At 41.1% G+C, this 19184-nt stretch overlaps 2 protein-coding genes across 3 annotated transcripts in view; one reads left to right on the forward strand and one right to left on the reverse strand.

Annotated features, from left to right (window-relative positions):
- Window positions 1-82: 82 nt before the first annotated feature.
- Window positions 83-17840, reverse strand: DIS3L (DIS3 like exosome 3'-5' exoribonuclease). Of its 2 annotated transcripts, none has more exons than XM_074879919.1 (17): window positions 17658-17840; window positions 15161-15314; window positions 14248-14376; window positions 13459-13594; window positions 12294-12470; window positions 11295-11373; window positions 10173-10352; window positions 9019-9188; window positions 8057-8218; window positions 7093-7340; window positions 6145-6237; window positions 4097-4630; window positions 3107-3261; window positions 2814-2992; window positions 2332-2477; window positions 688-862; window positions 83-612 (listed from the first exon to the last, which is right to left on the reverse strand). In XM_074879919.1, the coding sequence occupies exons 1-17, from the start codon at window positions 17785-17787 to the stop codon at window positions 301-303; spliced, it is 3159 nt and encodes a 1052-aa protein (XP_074736020.1). In that variant the 5' UTR covers window positions 17788-17840; the 3' UTR covers window positions 83-300. The 2 variants fall into 2 exon arrangements, with proteins under 2 accessions (XP_074736020.1, XP_074736021.1); XM_074879920.1 differs by lacking the exon at window positions 17658-17840 and adding an exon at window positions 17292-17383.
- MEGF11 (multiple EGF like domains 11) overlaps window positions 16720-19184 on the forward strand; it is a 306502-nt gene continuing 304037 nt past the window's right edge. Inside the window, exon 1 of the mRNA XM_074879910.1 lies at window positions 16720-16998. The gene's annotated coding sequence lies outside the window, so the exon portion shown is untranslated. The remainder of the gene's footprint in view (window positions 16999-19184) is intronic.

Genomic DNA, 19184 nt, shown 5'->3' on the forward strand with positions numbered 1-19184 from the left:
TACTTAACTTCTAAGAATTTAATTTATGGACAACATGGGAAAGTGGCATTTTTAATGCTGGTTGAAAGAATTCACCACACTGTTTAGTCTGGAAGATGAGATTTATCATGTATAAAATCTTTTTAAAACTCATACATGTTCATAATCAGATAAAAATTCTTATTTAAAATAGACATTTGGTTTCATATTAAAAGTACTCTTGAATATTTAAATAGGCTGCTTTTTTAAAAAAACCCCAACTTAATCATATCATGTGGATAGGAGCAGAACATCAACAAGCAGATGTTACTAGGTTATAGTTCAAGTTCTAATGTCAGCTGAAACATCTAACAGGGCCAAATCCCTGATCTCCTCCAGCAGCTGGTACAAGCTGGCTCCCTTAGTCTGGCAGTACTCCTGGTAGTCTTCAGCAACAGCTTCAACTCTTGCTTTTTCTTGGGCATGCTGGGCTGCTTCTGCAGACTGACTGACTTCTTTTACTAAGTCAGATTTTACTATGTGAAGATTCTTCTGGGAAACCTCTGTGTCTGAAGTCTGGTACGGTGCATTCCTGATTATTTCAAGCTTGATGGTGTCCGCGTGGCAGCGGGAAGTCTGCACAAGTATTTTCACCTTAAAAGCAATACAAAAACTACTTTATTTCTCATGGTGCTATTTCATCTTACTTCCTTCAGATTAAATACTCACTGTAATATGATCGAAAAGGCTTAATGTAACTGATTCTCCAGTTGTTGTAGTGGAAGTAATTTTATTCTGAAAGCGATGAAGCGATCCAGGCTTCCACTCACAGCTCCTGCCATCTTGACAAGAGAGAATTAAGCCTTCTTTGTTCTTCATATATGCAGCACCTTTGATTCCGTATCTACAAAAAAAAAGCAGATGAGCAGACAGAAGGTGTTCTAACACTTTTCACCCTTATCAGTTTTCTTAATTTTGAAAATAACAGAAGGCTAGCTAGGATTATATAAAAGCACCATAAAGGGGAAAACACTAGCTTGATAATCCTCCTTCAGGGACAGGGATGTGCATTGTCAAAGAGACCCCCAGAGTACACAAACAGTGTGAAGACAGTGACACAAATGTTCTGAAAGCAGGGAAGTGAAAGCAAAATAGAGTCAGTGATCCATTATTTTACATGTTGTGTGGAGCCTGGAATGGCTGGATGATAGAAGACAAGCAAGTTATTACAGGTTACTCCAGACAGCACAGTGAGGAAATCGTTCTCCATTAAAAAAAGTTACGTAAAGACCAGCAGTGTACTGGGTTCTCTGGGAGGAAGCCTGGCGTGGCTGGGTAGGTTCTGGCTCTCCAGCCATGCAACCAAGCCAAGCCATCTGGAATGCTGGAGACAGCCGGCCTACATTGAGCTGGTTTAGATCCAAGCTCGGTCTGGGGCCAGGATGAAGCAGCCTCAGGCTGTATTCATGTAATGGTTTGCTTTACCTAACAGCCCTGTAGAACATCTTTTAGGTTTTGTTTCTTTCTTTTTTTTAAAGGAGAGTTCTTATGCCTACATTTCTCATACCTGTTAGCTTGGCAGGTAGAGTGTTGCTACCAGCAATGCACAAACACAGAGATCGTTAACTAATCCAGAACAGCCAGAGCCAGTAATGGGAGGGAAGGCAGCTCTCTTCCCCCACCTCAAAGCACTGGCCAGGTCTTATGGAAGGCATTGCTCTCCAGTTCTATGCTGACTACTACCTTAAGTCACTCAAAAGTGAATTTATACCATAAGCAGAACACATCTAGTATACTTTAAAATACAGAATCAAAAGCTCAGAAATCAAAATGTAATGTTAGCTTCACAGAAAGAGTTGCTTTCTACTAGCATAAATCAGGTTGAGCTTAGATACAGGCACTCACAAGAGCCAAACTACCATAAACACCATGTAAACATTTCTTCTACACTTCCCTGCTGCCTGTGAGGAGCAGCTATTCAAAAGGTGCTCCCTGCCTGCATAAACTAGTCTGTAGTGAAGGAAAAGAGCACCAAGGAACACAGGGCTTTGTGATTTGGAAAATCGCTTTCTATTTTTTTTAAAAAAAGTGTGGGGGGAATATTCCAGTTATTGTTCTGCCCTAGCAACTACTTGGCCAAAAAATGTCCTTTTAATGTTCTGAAATACATATTGTGCAGCGTAGCCTTACCATTTACTCACAGGAACTCCTTTGCAGAGGCAATGCACAGAAAAGCACTGCTCATGATTTACAATAAAAATCTAAAATGCAGTCATCAGTCAACACCAGGCCACACTAGACACTTCCTTTCTCAAGCAGTCTATGACACTTAAGTCATATTTTTAAGCTCAGTCCAAGCTTTAATCAACTCACCTTGGTACAAAAACAAGCACGCCGTTGGTTCGAATTGAGTAAATAACACCATCTGCTATGCAGCGCTCATCAGTTTCTGGGGTTTTGTCTTTGAAGTACATGCACTGGAAGAGTTCAGTGGACTGTTTCTGAGCACGCTGGGCTGCCTGCAAGCATCCCCCACAAAAACAGAAGACAAAACCACCTAAATAAATATTTCAATGAGCTTGTTTGTCTTTTATTTCCATAGTTTCTTTTTCCCATTACTTACTCCGATACTCATCCCCTAGAAAAATTACATCTAAAAGGAAATTCTACATATAGTACAGGTGAAGGGTGAAGTGACTTTTACTGATATTTAAGTAAAAAAAACCTCAAAGCATTATAAATAAAAATGAGTGATACTATGTTGACGAAGTACCCAAAAGCCACAGTCAGGACTGGCATCCCATGCCGCCAGGCAGCGTACAAACACATGGAGACGCACACAACGACCACCTTACCCGGTTTCTGTTATTGATGTGCCTGCACAATTCCTGAAGATCCTTATTACTGAATACATTATCCTTAACATCTCCTTTAGTTTCATTCAGAGTTGCTGCCGTCAAAAGTCTGTGGACAACAATATCAGCATATCTTCTAATTGGAGAAGTGAAATGGGTGTACTTCTCTAAGGCAAGTCCTACAAATAAAAAAGGAAGTGGTGTTAAGCAAACAAAGCAGTCAACCGCCTCCCACCCAACAGTTCAGAAATAGTAATAGGAATAGCATAAAAAAAAATAAAGTGACCAGATACCGTAATGATGAAACTCTTCCTCAGGACAAGAGCCAGTTGAGAAGTACAGTGCGTTAGACATGGCGTGAGTGGCCATAGATCGCAACAGTTTATTTACAACTGGATCCAGTGGGTCATTTGCTTTATCCAGAGACTCAGCCAGTGCTTTGTTAGACCTGTCAAATGAGTGTTAATTCTGAAGAAAATTATGCTATCCCTGATCATAATAGCTTATAGTTAAAAGTAGCATAGAAAAGCACATGAAAATTAATAGTTATTGATAGAAAAATATGAATGATGAGCAGGATAATATTAAAACTTTCACCACAGTTTAGTAACAGCTCTGGTCTAGAAAAATGTTTAGAAAAAAGACAATTTTCACCAACAGGCCTGTCTGTTGCAACCTGGAGAATCAAGGAGGACTGGGCAAAACCCCATTCTATGCTGTGCAAAACAGACAGTGAGCTGGTCCAAATTCTGTTCTGTAAGGAGAGCACAGAAGGGACAAGGTGACATCCAAGTAAAAGGAGGCACTACTGATGCCCTTCACACTCTGTGCTATCCAGGAATGAGGCCTCCCCATGTGATGAAGCTCACAGCCTTCTCATATTATCTTGACAAAATAATTCTGAATTTGAGTCATTTAAAATGACTGTATCACATAGAATTAACTTGATTTAAACGAGTACTTTCTTTCACTACTCTTACAGGAAATATGGTGCAAACAAGATTATTACAGAGCTTAACCACTGACTGAACAAATCCTTCTTGGATATGTCTAAAATTATTCAGATACCAGCATTTTCAGTGCAGCCAGCAGAACGCAGGCAGCATCTCCTGCTTAGAACATCATCTCCTGCTCACAGAAAGGTTATGGTAAAATCTTTTTTAAGAATTGCTATGCAGTGTCTATTAACATTGATATTCAGAACCGTAATGGTTTTTAATGTAACATAGCCAAATAGTTAATTGCTTAACTTTAAAGATAGTAAGGTAAGTAATAAAAGATACCGTGTGTCTATTGAGAAACCTTTGGCACTGGCACATTCTCGAAGTTCAGTAAAAAATTCCTGTCGTGGTGGAGGGTGTTGACGCAACAAAGCTTGATGAGGAAAATTTTCTGAAATTTTTTTTGCCACCCAGTGGTTGGCAAGAATCATGCATTCCGCTACAGTCTCGTGCACCTCCAGTGGCTGCTTGGGGATGAGGTCATGGATATTACGTTGATCGTCCAGTTGCACTCGGATTTCTACCCCTTCTAGTTCCAGAGCACCACAGCTGTCCCGCTTAGCTCTAACGTGTCGTGCTATATCGGTGAGTTTTGATATTGCCCAAACCAGTTCAGCCAACTTCTTCTGTCTAGTTTTTTCATCCAAGTCTTTCAGTTCCAGGATATCACCAACACCGCTTGTGTCTCCATCTAACAAGCCCTGTGCTGCTTCGTAAACTAGCTTGTATGCAGAGCGAATGATGGTTTTGTTGTAGCAGACTCTCAGCATTTCATACGATTCTTTTTCTAGTTCCCACAAGACACTTACAGCATACCTTAAAGATAAGATCACAATTCTATAAATATGTCTCGTTGACTTAAGCTATCATTTCAAGCACATCCAACTGTTACAAATTTACAAGTTTTATTCTGTTTTTTTTCACTGGAAGCATCTTTTTCTTCATGAAACAAACCAGTACTCAACAATGCCACTAATTAACACACTTGCCTTTCAGTCTCATGTAACAAAACTTAATACATGAGGACCACCACTGTCAGCAGTATTTTCAATCACCTGTTGAGGCAGAGCACCCCCAAGATATAAGGACACATCTATTTTAAAGCACAACTACACTGCAATAGTTATTTCTTTTTATTTTATTAGCCAGATGTATCCACAATGAACACATCTGCACCCTGCATATCCTCATGCCAGCCAGCCAGCTAACCCTGTAAATTGTAATAAAATGGGGTAACAGCATGTTTGAGGAATAGGACAATGGTAAAACACATGACCATTCACGTGGGCACACACAGTCCAGACCAAAACCCATGGGAAAAAACAAGTGAAGAGCAAAGAAGCCTTCATCTTTAGGTTGCTGTTTAAATACAGAGCAAATTGCTAAGGGTATGGGTGAACATTATTGGAGGATAATACTGTATTTCAGCTTTTGTGACTCCCTAGTACTTGGCTTACAAATAGTAACAAATAATTCAAAGAGCAAGTGCATAAGCAGTTACTATGGAATAGGTAACGTAAGGTAACATTTCCAAGCACCAAGTGTTCACAATCGGGGAGGGGTGGGGGGTGGGGGGGAAATCACAATTTATTTTCCCAGTCAACTCAGTTTATCATATGGTGACGTGACTGCTAAGGCCAGCCTAAAAGCAGCACTGGGCATCTGTAACTGGGGCAGAGCGGGGTAAGAATCGCCCTCAGTCTCCCTTTCTTAGCAGCAGTACTGAGTTATGCCCCATAAAACTGATCAGGGAATTAAGAGTTCAACATTTAACATTCAGTGTTAACTCCCACTGAAAAAAAAAGTCTACATGAGAAATCATTCATGGTACTCTCTGGAAACCTCAACAGGGCTAAACCTTGCTTCTGCATCAGAATTATTCTGTTAGTACTTTATTTCATCCAGGAAAAGATTCAACAATGACAAAACATAAATATTACAAGAGCTGTTCTAATGGGGTAATGTGCCAACAACCAATGTTTTCAGGAATGCAGTCTTGTTTAAAGAAAAAGTCCAACCTCAGTCTTCTCAGAGATTTCATATTACGGTTTGAATCTTGCATGGATTACATCTGTGTTCAGCTGGACTGTCCTGCTCAAACAAAATGCTTCAGCACACGTGCAATTTTGGCAGGGTAAAGTATTACAAAGCATTCACCCTACCTAACTATGGTAGCACCAAAAGGTATTTTTTAATGTACACTATTCTTTCTGTTGAGGATTTAGTAAACAATGCAAAAACATCCAACCAACTGATAAACACAGAGACCGGCAGCAATGATTAAATTACTTGTAAAAATCTCTTTTCTCAGAAACACTACAAAATCTTACCTATCAACTCCACTGAGAAGAGAGCATATGTCAGCACTCAAGACAGAGGGCAGCATGTCATAACGACGATCTGCTAAATAGTAAGTTGTTGCCCTGAGGAATAAAATACATTTACTGTTCTCACAAGGACTCATTGGTGTAGTTCTCCCAAGCCATTTGTGGTATTAGCATAGCTTCAGCAAAACAAGACACAGAGTATGATTTTAAAAGGTTATTTGTACAGAGCCCACACATGTGCAATACTAAAGTCAAACTATTTAAATAACTATTTGTATAGTACAAGCCTAATTTTGCCTTCCTCGGTATCCTCATCTGCCATTAAGGCCAGAACTAGGGCTGTACAAAATAGGCTCAACTATGAAGAGGTCATTTAATGGCTATACCAAACATCTCTGCTGGCTATACAGTTTACATATCTTTGCACCTACAGAGATTGCATTTGATAAAGTGATTCAGCAGTTTAAGTTCAAAACAGTGGCAACAAAAGAATAGAATATTTGGCATATTAAAACACAAGACTGAGTATTAAAACATAAGCCTGCCAAATACCTCTGGAATTAAACTCATAGAAGACTTAGTTCCATTTTGTGGGTGTTCTGTGTGAAGATTCATCCTCCTTAGAGTGCAAACAAGTGGTTCGTAAATACTTCAAATCACAAACATTATAAAGCAAACAGTAGTGATTAGGAAAAGATAAACCATAACTTTGTGGAAAAGAGCAAATTTGTAGTGAAAGGGTGAAGCAGTAGGTCAGAAAGCAGTTTCTTCCCCAGCAGGCATATTTTATCCACATAAAAGCAGAATACCATTAGTTATACATTAGTTTTAATAAGCTGTTTCCATGACATGAAAGAAGAAAGAATGTTTCCTTCCTCCCAATGTTTCTTTAAGGTAGCATCACAAACTGCTAAGCTCTATAAATTTTTTAATTTTTAGAAAATAATTTACCTTGCTCTAGCCTCAACATCAGTGTAAGAATTTGCTGCCACAAAATGGGTTACATCTGCAATGTGGACACCTAACTCTAGATTCCCATTAGGCAGAGTTCTAACAGAGAGCGCGTCATCCACATCCTCACAGCCTTTTGGGTCAATGCTGAATATCAAGTGTGTATCTCTCAAGTCGAGGCGGTTTTTTTCCTCCTCTGGATTCACTTTCCATGGATTCTTTGAAGAACTTACAGGCATTTCACTCATCTGTACAAAAACATTATTGACGAACATACGTTTTTATCTTTTCTACAAAAAGAAGCTAACAAATTAGATTTAATTAGCTTTTCCTTTTCTACACCATTATTTGTTTTGTGTACTTTTTCATCCTAGACAAATTCTTCTTTCCTTGCATTTTCCAAGTCAGTCTATTACATTTACTTTATGGAAAGTATGAAACAGAATTGAAAAGAATGCTACGCATATTATTAACAACTGATATTATTGTGATATTGCAGGTCTGGCGAAAATAACCACTGCATATTGGGTTTTTTACATTCTTTTTCTTTCAATTAATTGTGGGTATAACCAAAATAGTTATCTATGAGAGCAGGTTCCTCTCCTGGTTGAAGATAAAAGGATTTAAGACAACGATTTCAGTAGGACCAAGCCTTTAGGATCAGTACCACAAACACACATTAAAGACAGCAGTATCTCAAAACTCTACCTCAAATTAGAATTAAGAGTTTGTAATCTTCTCCTCATAACGAACAGATTATCGTAAAATCACTCTTGACTTGAAAATTTGTAGTATCTATAGAACCACTGATCCAAAAGTAATTCCAGAAAAATAATCTATAAATAGTTTTCAGCTTTCAAAAACCTGTTGGCAACTAAGACATTCAGCAGTAACAGGGTCCCCCTCTGAGAAACAAGGCCCTGGCAATCAACAGAAAAGAAGGTATCTAATCACAAAGACTAACCTGGATTTCTGAGAAAGGGGCAACACAAATGCTGTTCTCCACCAGAATAGCTGCAATTTCCCCCTCAAGGTCTCCAATTCTTCCTAGAACTCTCACAAAGTGCCCATTTGGATATACAGAAGTTGACTCCCAAGAATCAATACGCACAACAACTCTGTAATCCTGCAAGACAATTCTGTTAGAACAGCAATCTGCTCCTGACAAGCAATCAATATAAATACTCCTTCAGGAGCCAACAACGCTATCTGAAGAGACTGGCAACTCTAAAAACTTTATAGAAAGGAAAAAGAAACCCACAGTGAGAAGCATACAAACAAATACTGAAAATTACATTTCTTTCCTGATCAAAGACCCACTTGGGGTCATTATATGGAGAATCTCTATCTTGAAGTACAAAAAATAAAAGCAAAACCAAGATGTACACAAATATTCTTATACCAGAAAAGACACAATTGGAATTTACTTCTTGCCTGTGAAGTAACACAGGCAAGGACCTAACAGGCAATGTACCTAACATTAAAAGGTAAAAGCAGCTAGGAATGAACTGTGTTTCTTCTTTCTACAGCAATGGCACACTAATCATCATAATTCATTATCAATTTGTTGAAAAGCTCTCCTTACTGCTTTCATCAAAGTTATATATAGTCATAGATCCAATAAAGCCACAAGGGCTATTGTATGCCTAATTTCTCAGAAAAACACAAAGCACGTAGTATATAAATGCTCAGGGTACCTGGACTGTGGCCCAAATTCAGAACTCAAATAAGCTTTATTACCTGAAGCTGACACGGTTTTGACAGCAATTGAACACATTCCTTCAAGGCAGAAACTGAACTATTCTCACAGACTTAACTCTATTAATAGTTTTACCCAGTTTTTGCCAATGAAAACATCATTAGATCATATAACACCTGCACAATTTTGTAGAAACACAGAACAGAGAAACACTTCTGCCAAATTACCTGTAATGCTTCAGCTTGCTGGGTACTGATCCGGATTTTGGGAATTCGGTAGTCCCAAGGTGTAACAAGGATTTTCTGAGCATTTCTGCCCTGGGACTGGCTCTCTTCTTTAGAGGGGAAAGTGACCACATAATCCCTCCAGTTCTTTTGCATGATTCCAACAACTTTACCTTTTAATAAGGAACATTGTTGGCGGTACATTAAAGAGTTAAACAGGAACATGAAAGCAGTATGTGGGAGGTATAGAAGATTCATTGCTTTGTAATATGAACTAATGTGTCCACAAATCTGTATTACAATTGCTAACAACATATGGTACGCAGACAACAATACAAGTTTGTTACAAATTATCGTTGGCGCAGCCAGATTTTAATGAGCTTTTATTTATGTGGAGACTAACTTACTGTATAGATTCCAACTGATACAGTACATAAATTATTCAGAGAGATTCCCACTACTACTGAAATGTGGCCAATGCTAGTAAAAAATACAAAAAATTTTTAATAGCAAAGATGAAAATCAAACAGCATTTTCCTGCAGGAGGAGAATTAACTTCCTGTAACTTTTAACTCTGACCTCAGCAAATTTTTAAGATGTAGCTATACCTGCAGAGTAATATTTTCAAATAAGTCTGTAAGTTTCCATAGTACACAGGCATGTCACATTGTAATGGGAGCTGGATCCTTCTTCACCTAACAAAAATTTTTTCATCTTGAACATTATTTGTCATCAAGGAATGAGAAAGATGCAGTTATCTTTCTGTATAACCAACAGTGATAGTGGAGGACTTGAGTGGGCACTCTAGTAAATTGGTCTGTATTAGAATGGCAGTTTTGTCTCTTGTAGAGCTGTGAAGAGTGACAGCATGTGTTTGGGTAGCAAACTCAAAATTTTAGGAAGATAACTATGATAATTCAGCTATTTTTGAGAATTAAAGAAAAAAAAAGGGGGGGTTTCACATATAAAATCTAGTGGCCTCCTTGTTGGGATATGTTGGAACGCTTTAATTTGGGATAATCACTTCAAACTTACTGTAGTACAAAACCTGACAATTGCAGAAACGGAGGGAAGGGACTATATGACGAGGAGTACAACGCAGCTTGGACCAAGAAGGTGAGGTAATCTTAACAAAACTTTGTATCACACTATTTTACCTGTGAGCATCGGGTCACCAGTGGTGTCTGCAGGTGCTTTATCCTCAGCCTCGTTTTCACAAAGGGCCACTGTCCTTCCTTTCCATTCATGCAAAGGTAGTAACTCAACAGCTACCACATCACCATGGATTGCACGATTTCGAGCTCTGGCTCCATAAATAAGGATGTCACTTTGAAGTTCTAAATTTAAAATAAAAAGAAATAGAACTATAAACTGCTAAAAAATTCAAATCCCTCCACTCTTGGCAGCATTTTCTGCTGAAATAACAGAAAATGACATTTGCGATAGGATTTCTTCCAAAAAGGACTACTGGCAAGTAATTAATATTACAAGAAAAGTAAAAGCTTTTCCTCTTTTTTAAAGGAGATATTAAGTAATTCTGTAAGTGAACGCTTGGATAAAAAGCAGCATAGACTAGGATGAGTTCATTGTTCTTAGGCAGCAGCTTTAAAACACACAACACAGTTAAGTTGTGGAAACAGCTGCCACAGGATTCTGGGCAGGGTCCAGAAAAAAACAGCTTTTTAAAAAACGATGAGTATATTGAACAGTGGTTTGACTACAAGGTCTGTCACAGGAACATTTGAAAGTACTTACTAGTGAAAGCTGGGACCACATATCTGCACAAGGATAGTGGGCTCTTCCTTCAAATGTATTTATGACTAACTCATACCAGAAAGTCAATACTGGTGTACCAATCTGATCCAAAAGGCATTTTTCCTATTGTGTTCACAATGATCAGCTTCCTAATCCTGCCAACATCTAGGCAAACACTTATTTCAGTCAAATAAGTGGTCATCTGAAGTTAGAGCAAAGCACAGGGATAACAATTTCCATCAGTATTCAACTTCAGAAAAGGTCTAGGGAAACCTAGTAGGACAAGAGTCCAAAATGTGGCCAAAGGTGCTAAGGACGAGGAAAGAGGATGCGAAGGGTATTGCTTTCTCATGGAGCCCACCCTCTGGCTTAATCTTCCACCTCCCTTCTAGCCTGGGAAAATAACCCAAGCATCGGAGTATCTTAGCTCTCAGCTTGTTTAATAACTGAACAGCTACATGGCTTCATGTAAAAAGTGCAGACAGTGTCAAAAAGGCATGGAGTAAGTCCTCTCGTCTTTTCACCTGTTTCTTTGCTGCCAAATCCCTGAAGTCGAACAAAAGCTTCCAGTTGTGCTCTGTGCTTATTGACATTCAGTGTACCCTAAAAGAAAATAACAAACCGATAAACAGAGTGAAACAGTCACACCTCTAAATAGCCAACTTTAAAGTATAAAATTTTTGGGTTTACAATTATTTTTAGATAAACTGGAAGTTTTTATTGATATGTAGGTTATATTGAACACAACAGTTCTCTCTGTAGGGGGAGAACATACAATGCAGAACTTGTAAGTACTCACTTCTGGAAAAGAATGGTAAGTTCTTTTAAATGCTTAATTTAATTGTAAGATGGTAAAGGTCCTTTTATTCAAAGCACAGGCAGTGTAAGGTTACTTTTGCTGCCTGCCTTAGTATGGAATCTGGGGTTATTCCTACAAGAAAGAAAAACCTGTCTTTCTGTTCATATTCTGTGCTCCCCTCGCTGCTGAAATTGTCAAGAAAGGAACAAATTACTACCTCTAATTCTTTAAATTATTTATAAGAGAAGGACACTTGTCCACCAACAATCCATATTAAGGCCCTGAACAGCCATAAAACTGTAAATTAATTTCACTGACTGAGGGATCTCTGTGCAAATGAAGTAAGAAATGCTGCCCTTGTGCAGCATTATTTATATTTAAGAATGAGATCCAGCTGCTTCATATCACACCTAGTTTCTCAACTTAGAGATATATCACGTATCAACCTGAAGAAAAATCCATAGCAAATTTAAGATCCTGAATAAGAAATTCTCATTTTAAGTTCTCCAAGAGAAAAAAAAAAACCCACGTGTTCACAAGATGAAGTAGGGGAAATATTTTGAGACTCCTGATCCCTTCCATCCTCTTACTCTTGCTTTTCTGTCTTCTTTCCCTCTTCCCACTATACCAATATTTCTTTATCTGATCAGTCTAATTCAGGCAACTAAAGGGACAAAGCACAAGACTGCATTGTTCTGTGTATGCTCTCCATATAGCGGATTACCTGTACATATCTTCCAGATTTGATCCCAGCCTCCAATATTTCCACAGGTAAGTGCTCAGGATATTCTTTTCCATTGTTTTCTTGGCTTTCGCTCTCCCGTTCACGCCGAGCTTGAAGTATAGAGTCAAAGAGTTCATGGGCAGCCTTTAAGTCAGGCCAAAAGTTATCCAAGTAATTCTGTATGTACATATATAAACAAACATGAAAGTGTTTAGAGGTCTTTGTTCTTTTAATAATGCATTTGGAAAGCCCATAATGGACAAGAGCTGTCTCGTCTGCTATAGTCAAATAGCAGTTCCAAGCAGTAATGATGTGTCTGCTCTAAACACCACAGATTTGTTCTGGATTCAACCCAACTCATCTGCTAAATACAACAAAGGACACATGACTGTTAAGATAGGATCCTAGACTAGAGATTCATAAATGTTTCCTACCAATATACCCCATCCAGGATACGTACTTCTTGTAAAGTGCCATAGCAGAAAAAACAAACTGGCAACCCACTATTATTTTTACATTTTTTATATGATTTTTTTATGCTCCATTTGGGCCACTTTCCATTTCCAGCAATTAAAAAACCAAAGCATCATCATTTTTATGTAACTTTAAGGTAAATCTGGACCTGTTTTTACTCATCATCCTTTCACAGCTAAACATAAACACCCCATCCACATATCCAGCTGAATACAAGCAGTATCAGAGACCAACAACTAAATGAAGAATGCATTATCTTCTCATGCCTTGCTGTATCCTAAGTAGTCAAGGCTAAAGGAAACTGGCAGAATAAAGCTGATGGATATTTAGGCTACAGCTGTTTACAGACTGCTTGCACTACAGATTCAGCTGGCTGAGCTAACCGATCATTGTTCATCAATGCCAAATTCTTTAAAAACAAGGAAAACAATGAAAAGCGCTCCCTAAGAAAGATGACCTCTATCTTTAGAGCTGTTTTTCTTTTCAGTTCTCTGGTTTGCTCACTGCCACCACTTTTTTATGACATTCCCATGACTGACATCTTTGCTTTCTTTGATAAATGAAGACATGAGTTAGCATCATAGTTTTCTTAAACTCTGAAATGATTTGCACTATACACTGGGCTTTAATGTACTTGCTTCATCATTTTGATGCAGCATAAAGGAAACCTTCTATTTTTCTGGCATGTTACCTTGAAGGAAATCACAAACACTCCTTCTGTTTCATTTCCGTACTGCCTGATAGCATCTTCATCTTCTGTTACCATAACAACTGGCATCTGACCCAAGCAGTGATTATAATACCAGACTGCTGCATTGTAAATACTCCTGGAAAAGCAAAGTTTGAAATAAGATTTCTGGCATATCTTATTTGCTACTTGCAAGACATTTACAGGCTTTGTATAAACGAGATTTCAGTTTAACACACATACTTTTGAGATATATACACCCAGCTACATAAAAATTGTTACAGAGATAAGGTTTATGTGCCATATATAAGCACCAAGAGAACAGACGAAAATAAAACGTTTCCTTGCCAGTACATCCACTTGTGCCCTAGCTGCAACATAACATATTGTTCCTCTGAGTGAAAGTTTGTAAAAAGCGAGTTGGAACTGCCAAGACTCCAGTGCTATGGTGTTTGCAGGCTATCAGACGCTAAATCTAACAGTCCAATAAGGTGTGCTCATCTATTTATTATGCTAAAGCATCCTTTAAAATGGCTGTGTAACTTTAAAATGATCCAGGGTTTTTTTAGTATTAGTGCATTTAATTAAGTACATTTTTGTTTATTTTCCTAAGAAAACAACATTGACACTTTCTTAATCACAAAAGGACAACCTAGACTTTCAGTTATTGCGAACTGTTCTGGAGCTCAGCAGAGCAAGAGTATGAACTCTTAAGTATCCAATGCATGCTAATATGCCTAAATACAATGTCACGATGTTGTCCGGTGTAGTACTATGTAAGTTAAAACAAACCTGGTCTGCCATTTCTCCATGGATTCTCCCTTCTCTCTTGGCAAATAAGAATGCTGGTGGAATTCATTAGCAAACACAATACAGTCATGACGGGCATCCTTCACTAGATTTCGTAACTTCTTGTACTGTCTGGAATAAGAAAAAGATAAATATAGTCTTGTGCTTTCTTTTGATAATGCTATTTTAACTCCAGATGAAAATATTGATAAAAAAAATCAAGGAAAAGTACTGTCACGCACAAAGAAACGCATTCATTAAATTACACCTTTGATGATAAAACCTAAAACATCTGTAAACAAGCTTTTCTAGTTTCCATTATGAATGCTTCTGATTTTTAAACATATTTGTTTTCCAGTGAACCCCACAAAACATCATGAGTGTTCAGGAACCTACTTTGTCACTTCTGGGACAAGAGCTATTTCCTCAAAGCTGTTTGTGCTTTAGAAATATAGGAAGACCTTAACAGCAAATTGCATTCTTATATGTTATGGCAATACACAGGTTAATGTCTGGTAAGGTAAATACCATATAATAGTATTAATTGCTCCCCAAAGACAAGTGCTCAGTCTTTAATACAGCAAACCAAAACCATGTCCATAATCTAGTTGTGGCTCATGATACATCGTTACTGCAAAGTCTCCTTAATTCTTTTCATAAACCATCTGATTAGTTAATAATGCTACAGTTTAATATCACTCCTAGTGAAAACTATGACAGGCACTGATGTCCATGGATCACAAAGGTTCACAGTTCTTTCCCTTCTGTAAAATTACATTAAGACACCTGAAAGACCTAAAACCAAATTAAGCACAGTATATTTGCTGACTTTAGGTTACTGTGCTTAAATATACATTCTACAAAGTTATATTTTTACTTCAATCTAAATGAAAAAAAGTTATTATAGGGTAAGTACCTGCGTCCTTTTTGATGTTGCACAGCTTGACATGCTGTTTGCATGAATATAATACCTTTTAGCTCCGGAAACTCGAGAATCTCAAGGTAATCTTGAACAACCTTGCAGTCAGGAACAACATAATGCGTAACATCATCCGGTAACAATTTGCCATCTAAAATATAATTCAGAGTTTAAAGGTTTAAACTTTCAGTTGCAATACTGGTTACTAAAAAACACTTTCAGATGTCAGGAAATTAGAATTGTGTATCCTCAAAGGTGTACGCATCTCTTTTACCGATGAACAAAATTATGACTACTATGGTACAATTCTGTGGTACAATATCTAAAATCTGTGACAGAAACCTTTCACATCCACTGATGCCAAAGTTTAGCGCAAATTCTATCCAAATGAGTGAAAAAGATCCACTTTCATTACGAAAAGGATGTAACTTAAAGAATGCAGGTAACAGTCCTTTCTTCTCTACTTCCATATGAAAAAAGAGACTATACATCTGCCACAGAAAATCTTTCATGGAATCAAAATACCATAAAATACTACAACCAAACCATCACAGATGACATCTTAAAATGTACCTCAAAATTAATGAGTTTAATTGCTTTAGATATTTCAAAGATTACCCAATATACTTTTGGGTGGGGGGATCTCCATTTATTTTCTGTCAATGCCTATATATCCCTTATGATATTATAAACACTGAACTGCTGAACTTACCATAGTGCAGGCAAATTATATATAATAAAAGTATATAGATCTTAACAAGTCATTTTCATGCATTTCTTAGAAGCTGACACAGGACAATGTATTAACTGTGATCACTAGAAGTGTGAATGCAGTAAGCACAATTTTGCATACAGTTAACATGGCTACATCTCACACTGAAGTCATATAATGGATGATGGCAGAATGCATACAAGAAAGCTAATATTTATTAATAATTCAGAAGAGCATTAAAAGTGAAATGTCACTTGAAGATTTATGTAATCTGCCCATATTAAGCTATCCTTGCCTAACCTATACATCTAGATCAGAATAACTTCTGAGTAGGCACAGCACACCGTTACAAGTATCTGCAGATGTGATTTATGCAGGCAGTCTCTCACCGTGCATGAAATAAGTTTGCTCAGCACACTGTGTACAGTCAGGAATGAAAACAAATGTTCACCTCACCTCTCAGTTACCTAGAGTAATTACAGAGGGACATATTCTGATGCTCATCTACACAACTTACATTTAAGTCTAGAAGAGGGGAAGTTTAGCATGGCAGGAGAGGTAAGACTTTTTTCTGGTGTGTGCCTGTAGCTTAAAGAATTCATAACCAAATGCAGTATGTTAGGGAGCAGTAACTCACTAGTCCTGACGTCCTAGATATCAATAATACACTACACTATTTTCCGCCTTCAATTGCAACAGGCACCTAAACCAAAAGTGACAGCATCTATGTCAATCACAGTTAAAAAGAAAAAAAGTTAAAATTCCCAACCTTTTCTCTTAGGCAAGCAAATAATTTGGTCGATTTAAATAGGTTGGATATTATGTTAGTTATTTGCCAGTCAGTTTCCTGCACCAAATTAATTGTGCCATTTAACAACATCAAAAAAAGCCTTAAATATCAACCAAAGGTCACATGATGATCTATGATGCAGATCATAGCACCACAGTATGTAAAAACAACAACAAATCTAGATATCACAGAGGCTGGCACTCTTCCCGCGTCTGAAGTGGCCAGATATAACACTGGCAGTAACATTTAATTACTTAACAGAAATAACTGCTGATGCAGAATTACAATCGCTTCAAGATAACGGCTTGGCCCCATTGTAAGCATACTTAACAGGTACGTATAGAATTTAATTCACGCTATAAATCACCACCTACAGAAATTAACGCATTTTTAAAAGCTCTTTTAAAAAAACGGGAAGCGTGAAACTTGGATTATCCTTTAGCCTTTTATCACTGACTGTAAACTGTTCACAGTTAAACCCTGTAACAATCAACTTCTCTTTTTCTCTTAACACCTCGTGTATTTCTGAAGGATTTTCTCTGAAGGAGTGCTTTTGCTATATCCTTGATTTGGTACCGTTTGTTTTTTCAAAGACTTTATATGCTGTTGTTCTGCGCCGTCCGTACCCGGCTCGGACGGCAGAGGACAGGGGCCGGGTCGAGCCCCCGGGGCGGCCCACACCGGCCCCCTCCTCCTCCCCGGCTCTCTCCCGGCCTCACTTCGCTTCTATTCACCGCTCGCTGCCCTCCGCACCCGCACCCGGTCCCGCCGGTTCCGTTCAGGCCTCCCCGCCCCGGCGCCGCCGCCTGTCCAAGGCCGCAGGGATCACCCTTTCCACGCAGCTTCGGCCTACGTGAGCTGAAGCCCAACGGCCCCCCGGGGACAGGCTGCCCCCCGCTCTGGCCGGGCCCCCGGGGCTGGCGGGCCGGATCCCCCCCTGGCTCTTCCCTCAGGAGCTCCGACCCTCAGCCTCCCGCCGTCAGCCCCCTCACCGCGAGGACAGGCGGCCCGGCACAGGGCGCTGCGGCACGGCACGTCGGGGCGGAGGTAGTGCTCCCGCACGACGCGCACCGAGCGGCCCTGCTGCCCCCGCAGCTGCAGCACTTTCTCCGTGCGGAGCATTGGGACGGCGGGAGCCGGCGGCCCCCTCAACCGGGCCCGCGGCTCCCAGGGCGCCTGCGCCTGGCGCGGGGGGCGGTGCAACCGTACGAGGCAGGGCCTGGGTGAAGGGGCGGGAAGGGAGCGGGGGGGCAGCTGAGGGACAGGCGGGAGCGAGCTGAGGAAACGGGTCACAGCTGAGGGGCAGGCGGGAGCGAGCTGAGGGAACTGGGGCGGCAGCTGAGGGACAGGCGGGAGCGAGCTGAGGGAACTGGGGCGGGAACGAGCTGGGGGAAGCAGGGCCACAGCTGAGGTGCAGGTGGGAGCGAGCTGAGGGAACCGGGGCGGCAGCTGAGGGGCAGGCGGGAACGAGTTGAGGGAACTGGGTTGGGAACGAGCTGAGGGGACAGGCGGGAGCGAGGTGAGGGAACCGGGGCCACAGCTGAGGGGGCAGGCGGGAGCGAGGTGAGGGAACCGGGGCCACAGCTGAGGGGGCAGGCGGGAGCGAGCTGAGGGGCAGGCGGGAACGAGCTGAGGGAAGCGGGGCCACAGCTGAGGGGACAGGCGGGAACGAGCTGAGGGAACTGGGGCGGGAACGAGCTGGGGGAAGCAGGGCCACAGCTGAGGTGCAGGTGGGAACGAGCTGAGGGAACCGGGGTCACAGCTGAGGGGGCAGGCGGGAACGAGCTGAGGGAAGCGGGGCCACAGCTGAGGGGATAGGCGGGAGCGAGCTGAGAGAACTGGGGCCACAGCTGAGGAGCAGGTGGAAGCGAGCTGAGGGAACCGGGGTGGCAGCTGAGGGGATAGGCGGGAGCGAGCTGAGGTGCAGGCGGGAACGAGCTGAGGGAAGCGGAGCCACAGCTGAGGGGGCAGGCGGGAGCGAGCTGAGGGAAGCGGAGCCACAGCTGAGGGGGCAGGCGGGAGCGAGCTGAGGGAAGCGGAGCCACAGCTGAGGGGCAGGCGGGAACGAGCTGAGGGAACCGGGGTCACAGCTGAGGGGCAGGCGGGAGCGAGCTGAGGGAAGCGGGGCCACAGCTGAGGGGGCAGGCGGGAGCGAGCTGAGGGGCAGGCGGGAACGAGCTGAGGGAAGCGGGGCCACAGCTGAGGGGACAGGCGGGAGCGAGCTGAGAGAACTGGGGCCACAGCTGAGGAGCAGGTGGAAGCGAGCTGAGGGAACCGGTGCGGCAGCTGAGGGGACAGACAGGAGCGAGCTGAGGGAAGCAGGACGGCAGCTGAGGGGCAGGCGGGAGCGAGCTGAGGGGACCGGTGCAGCAGCTGAGGGACGGGTGGGAACGAGCTGAGGTGAGAGTCTGAGGGAACCAGGGCGGCAGCTGAGAGGAGACACTGAGGAGCCGGGGCCAGGTGAGGGATGAGGGGGAAGTGAGCCATTGGCAGGTGCTGAGCCCTGGGAGAGCCCTCGT

The sequence above is a fragment of the Strix uralensis genome, chromosome 11 (assembly GCF_047716275.1).
Source record: "Strix uralensis isolate ZFMK-TIS-50842 chromosome 11, bStrUra1, whole genome shotgun sequence".
Lineage (NCBI taxonomy): Eukaryota > Metazoa > Chordata > Aves > Strigiformes > Strigidae > Strix > Strix uralensis.

Bases quoted from the DNA above. Each gene is read 5' to 3' on its own strand.
- DIS3L (XM_074879919.1), bottom strand. From the start codon at position 17,787: ATGCTCCGCACGGAGAAAGTGCTGCAGCTGCGGGGGCAGCAGGGCCGC. The intron at 8,219-9,018 runs GTAATTTGGCAG...ATTGTCTTGCAG, and splicing joins AGCAAGCTGAAGCATTACAG to GATTACAGAGTTGTTGTGCG. The intron at 2,478-2,813 runs GTAAGGTGGTCG...GGATGCTTGCAG, and splicing joins ACATCAATAACAGAAACCGG to GCAGCCCAGCGTGCTCAGAA.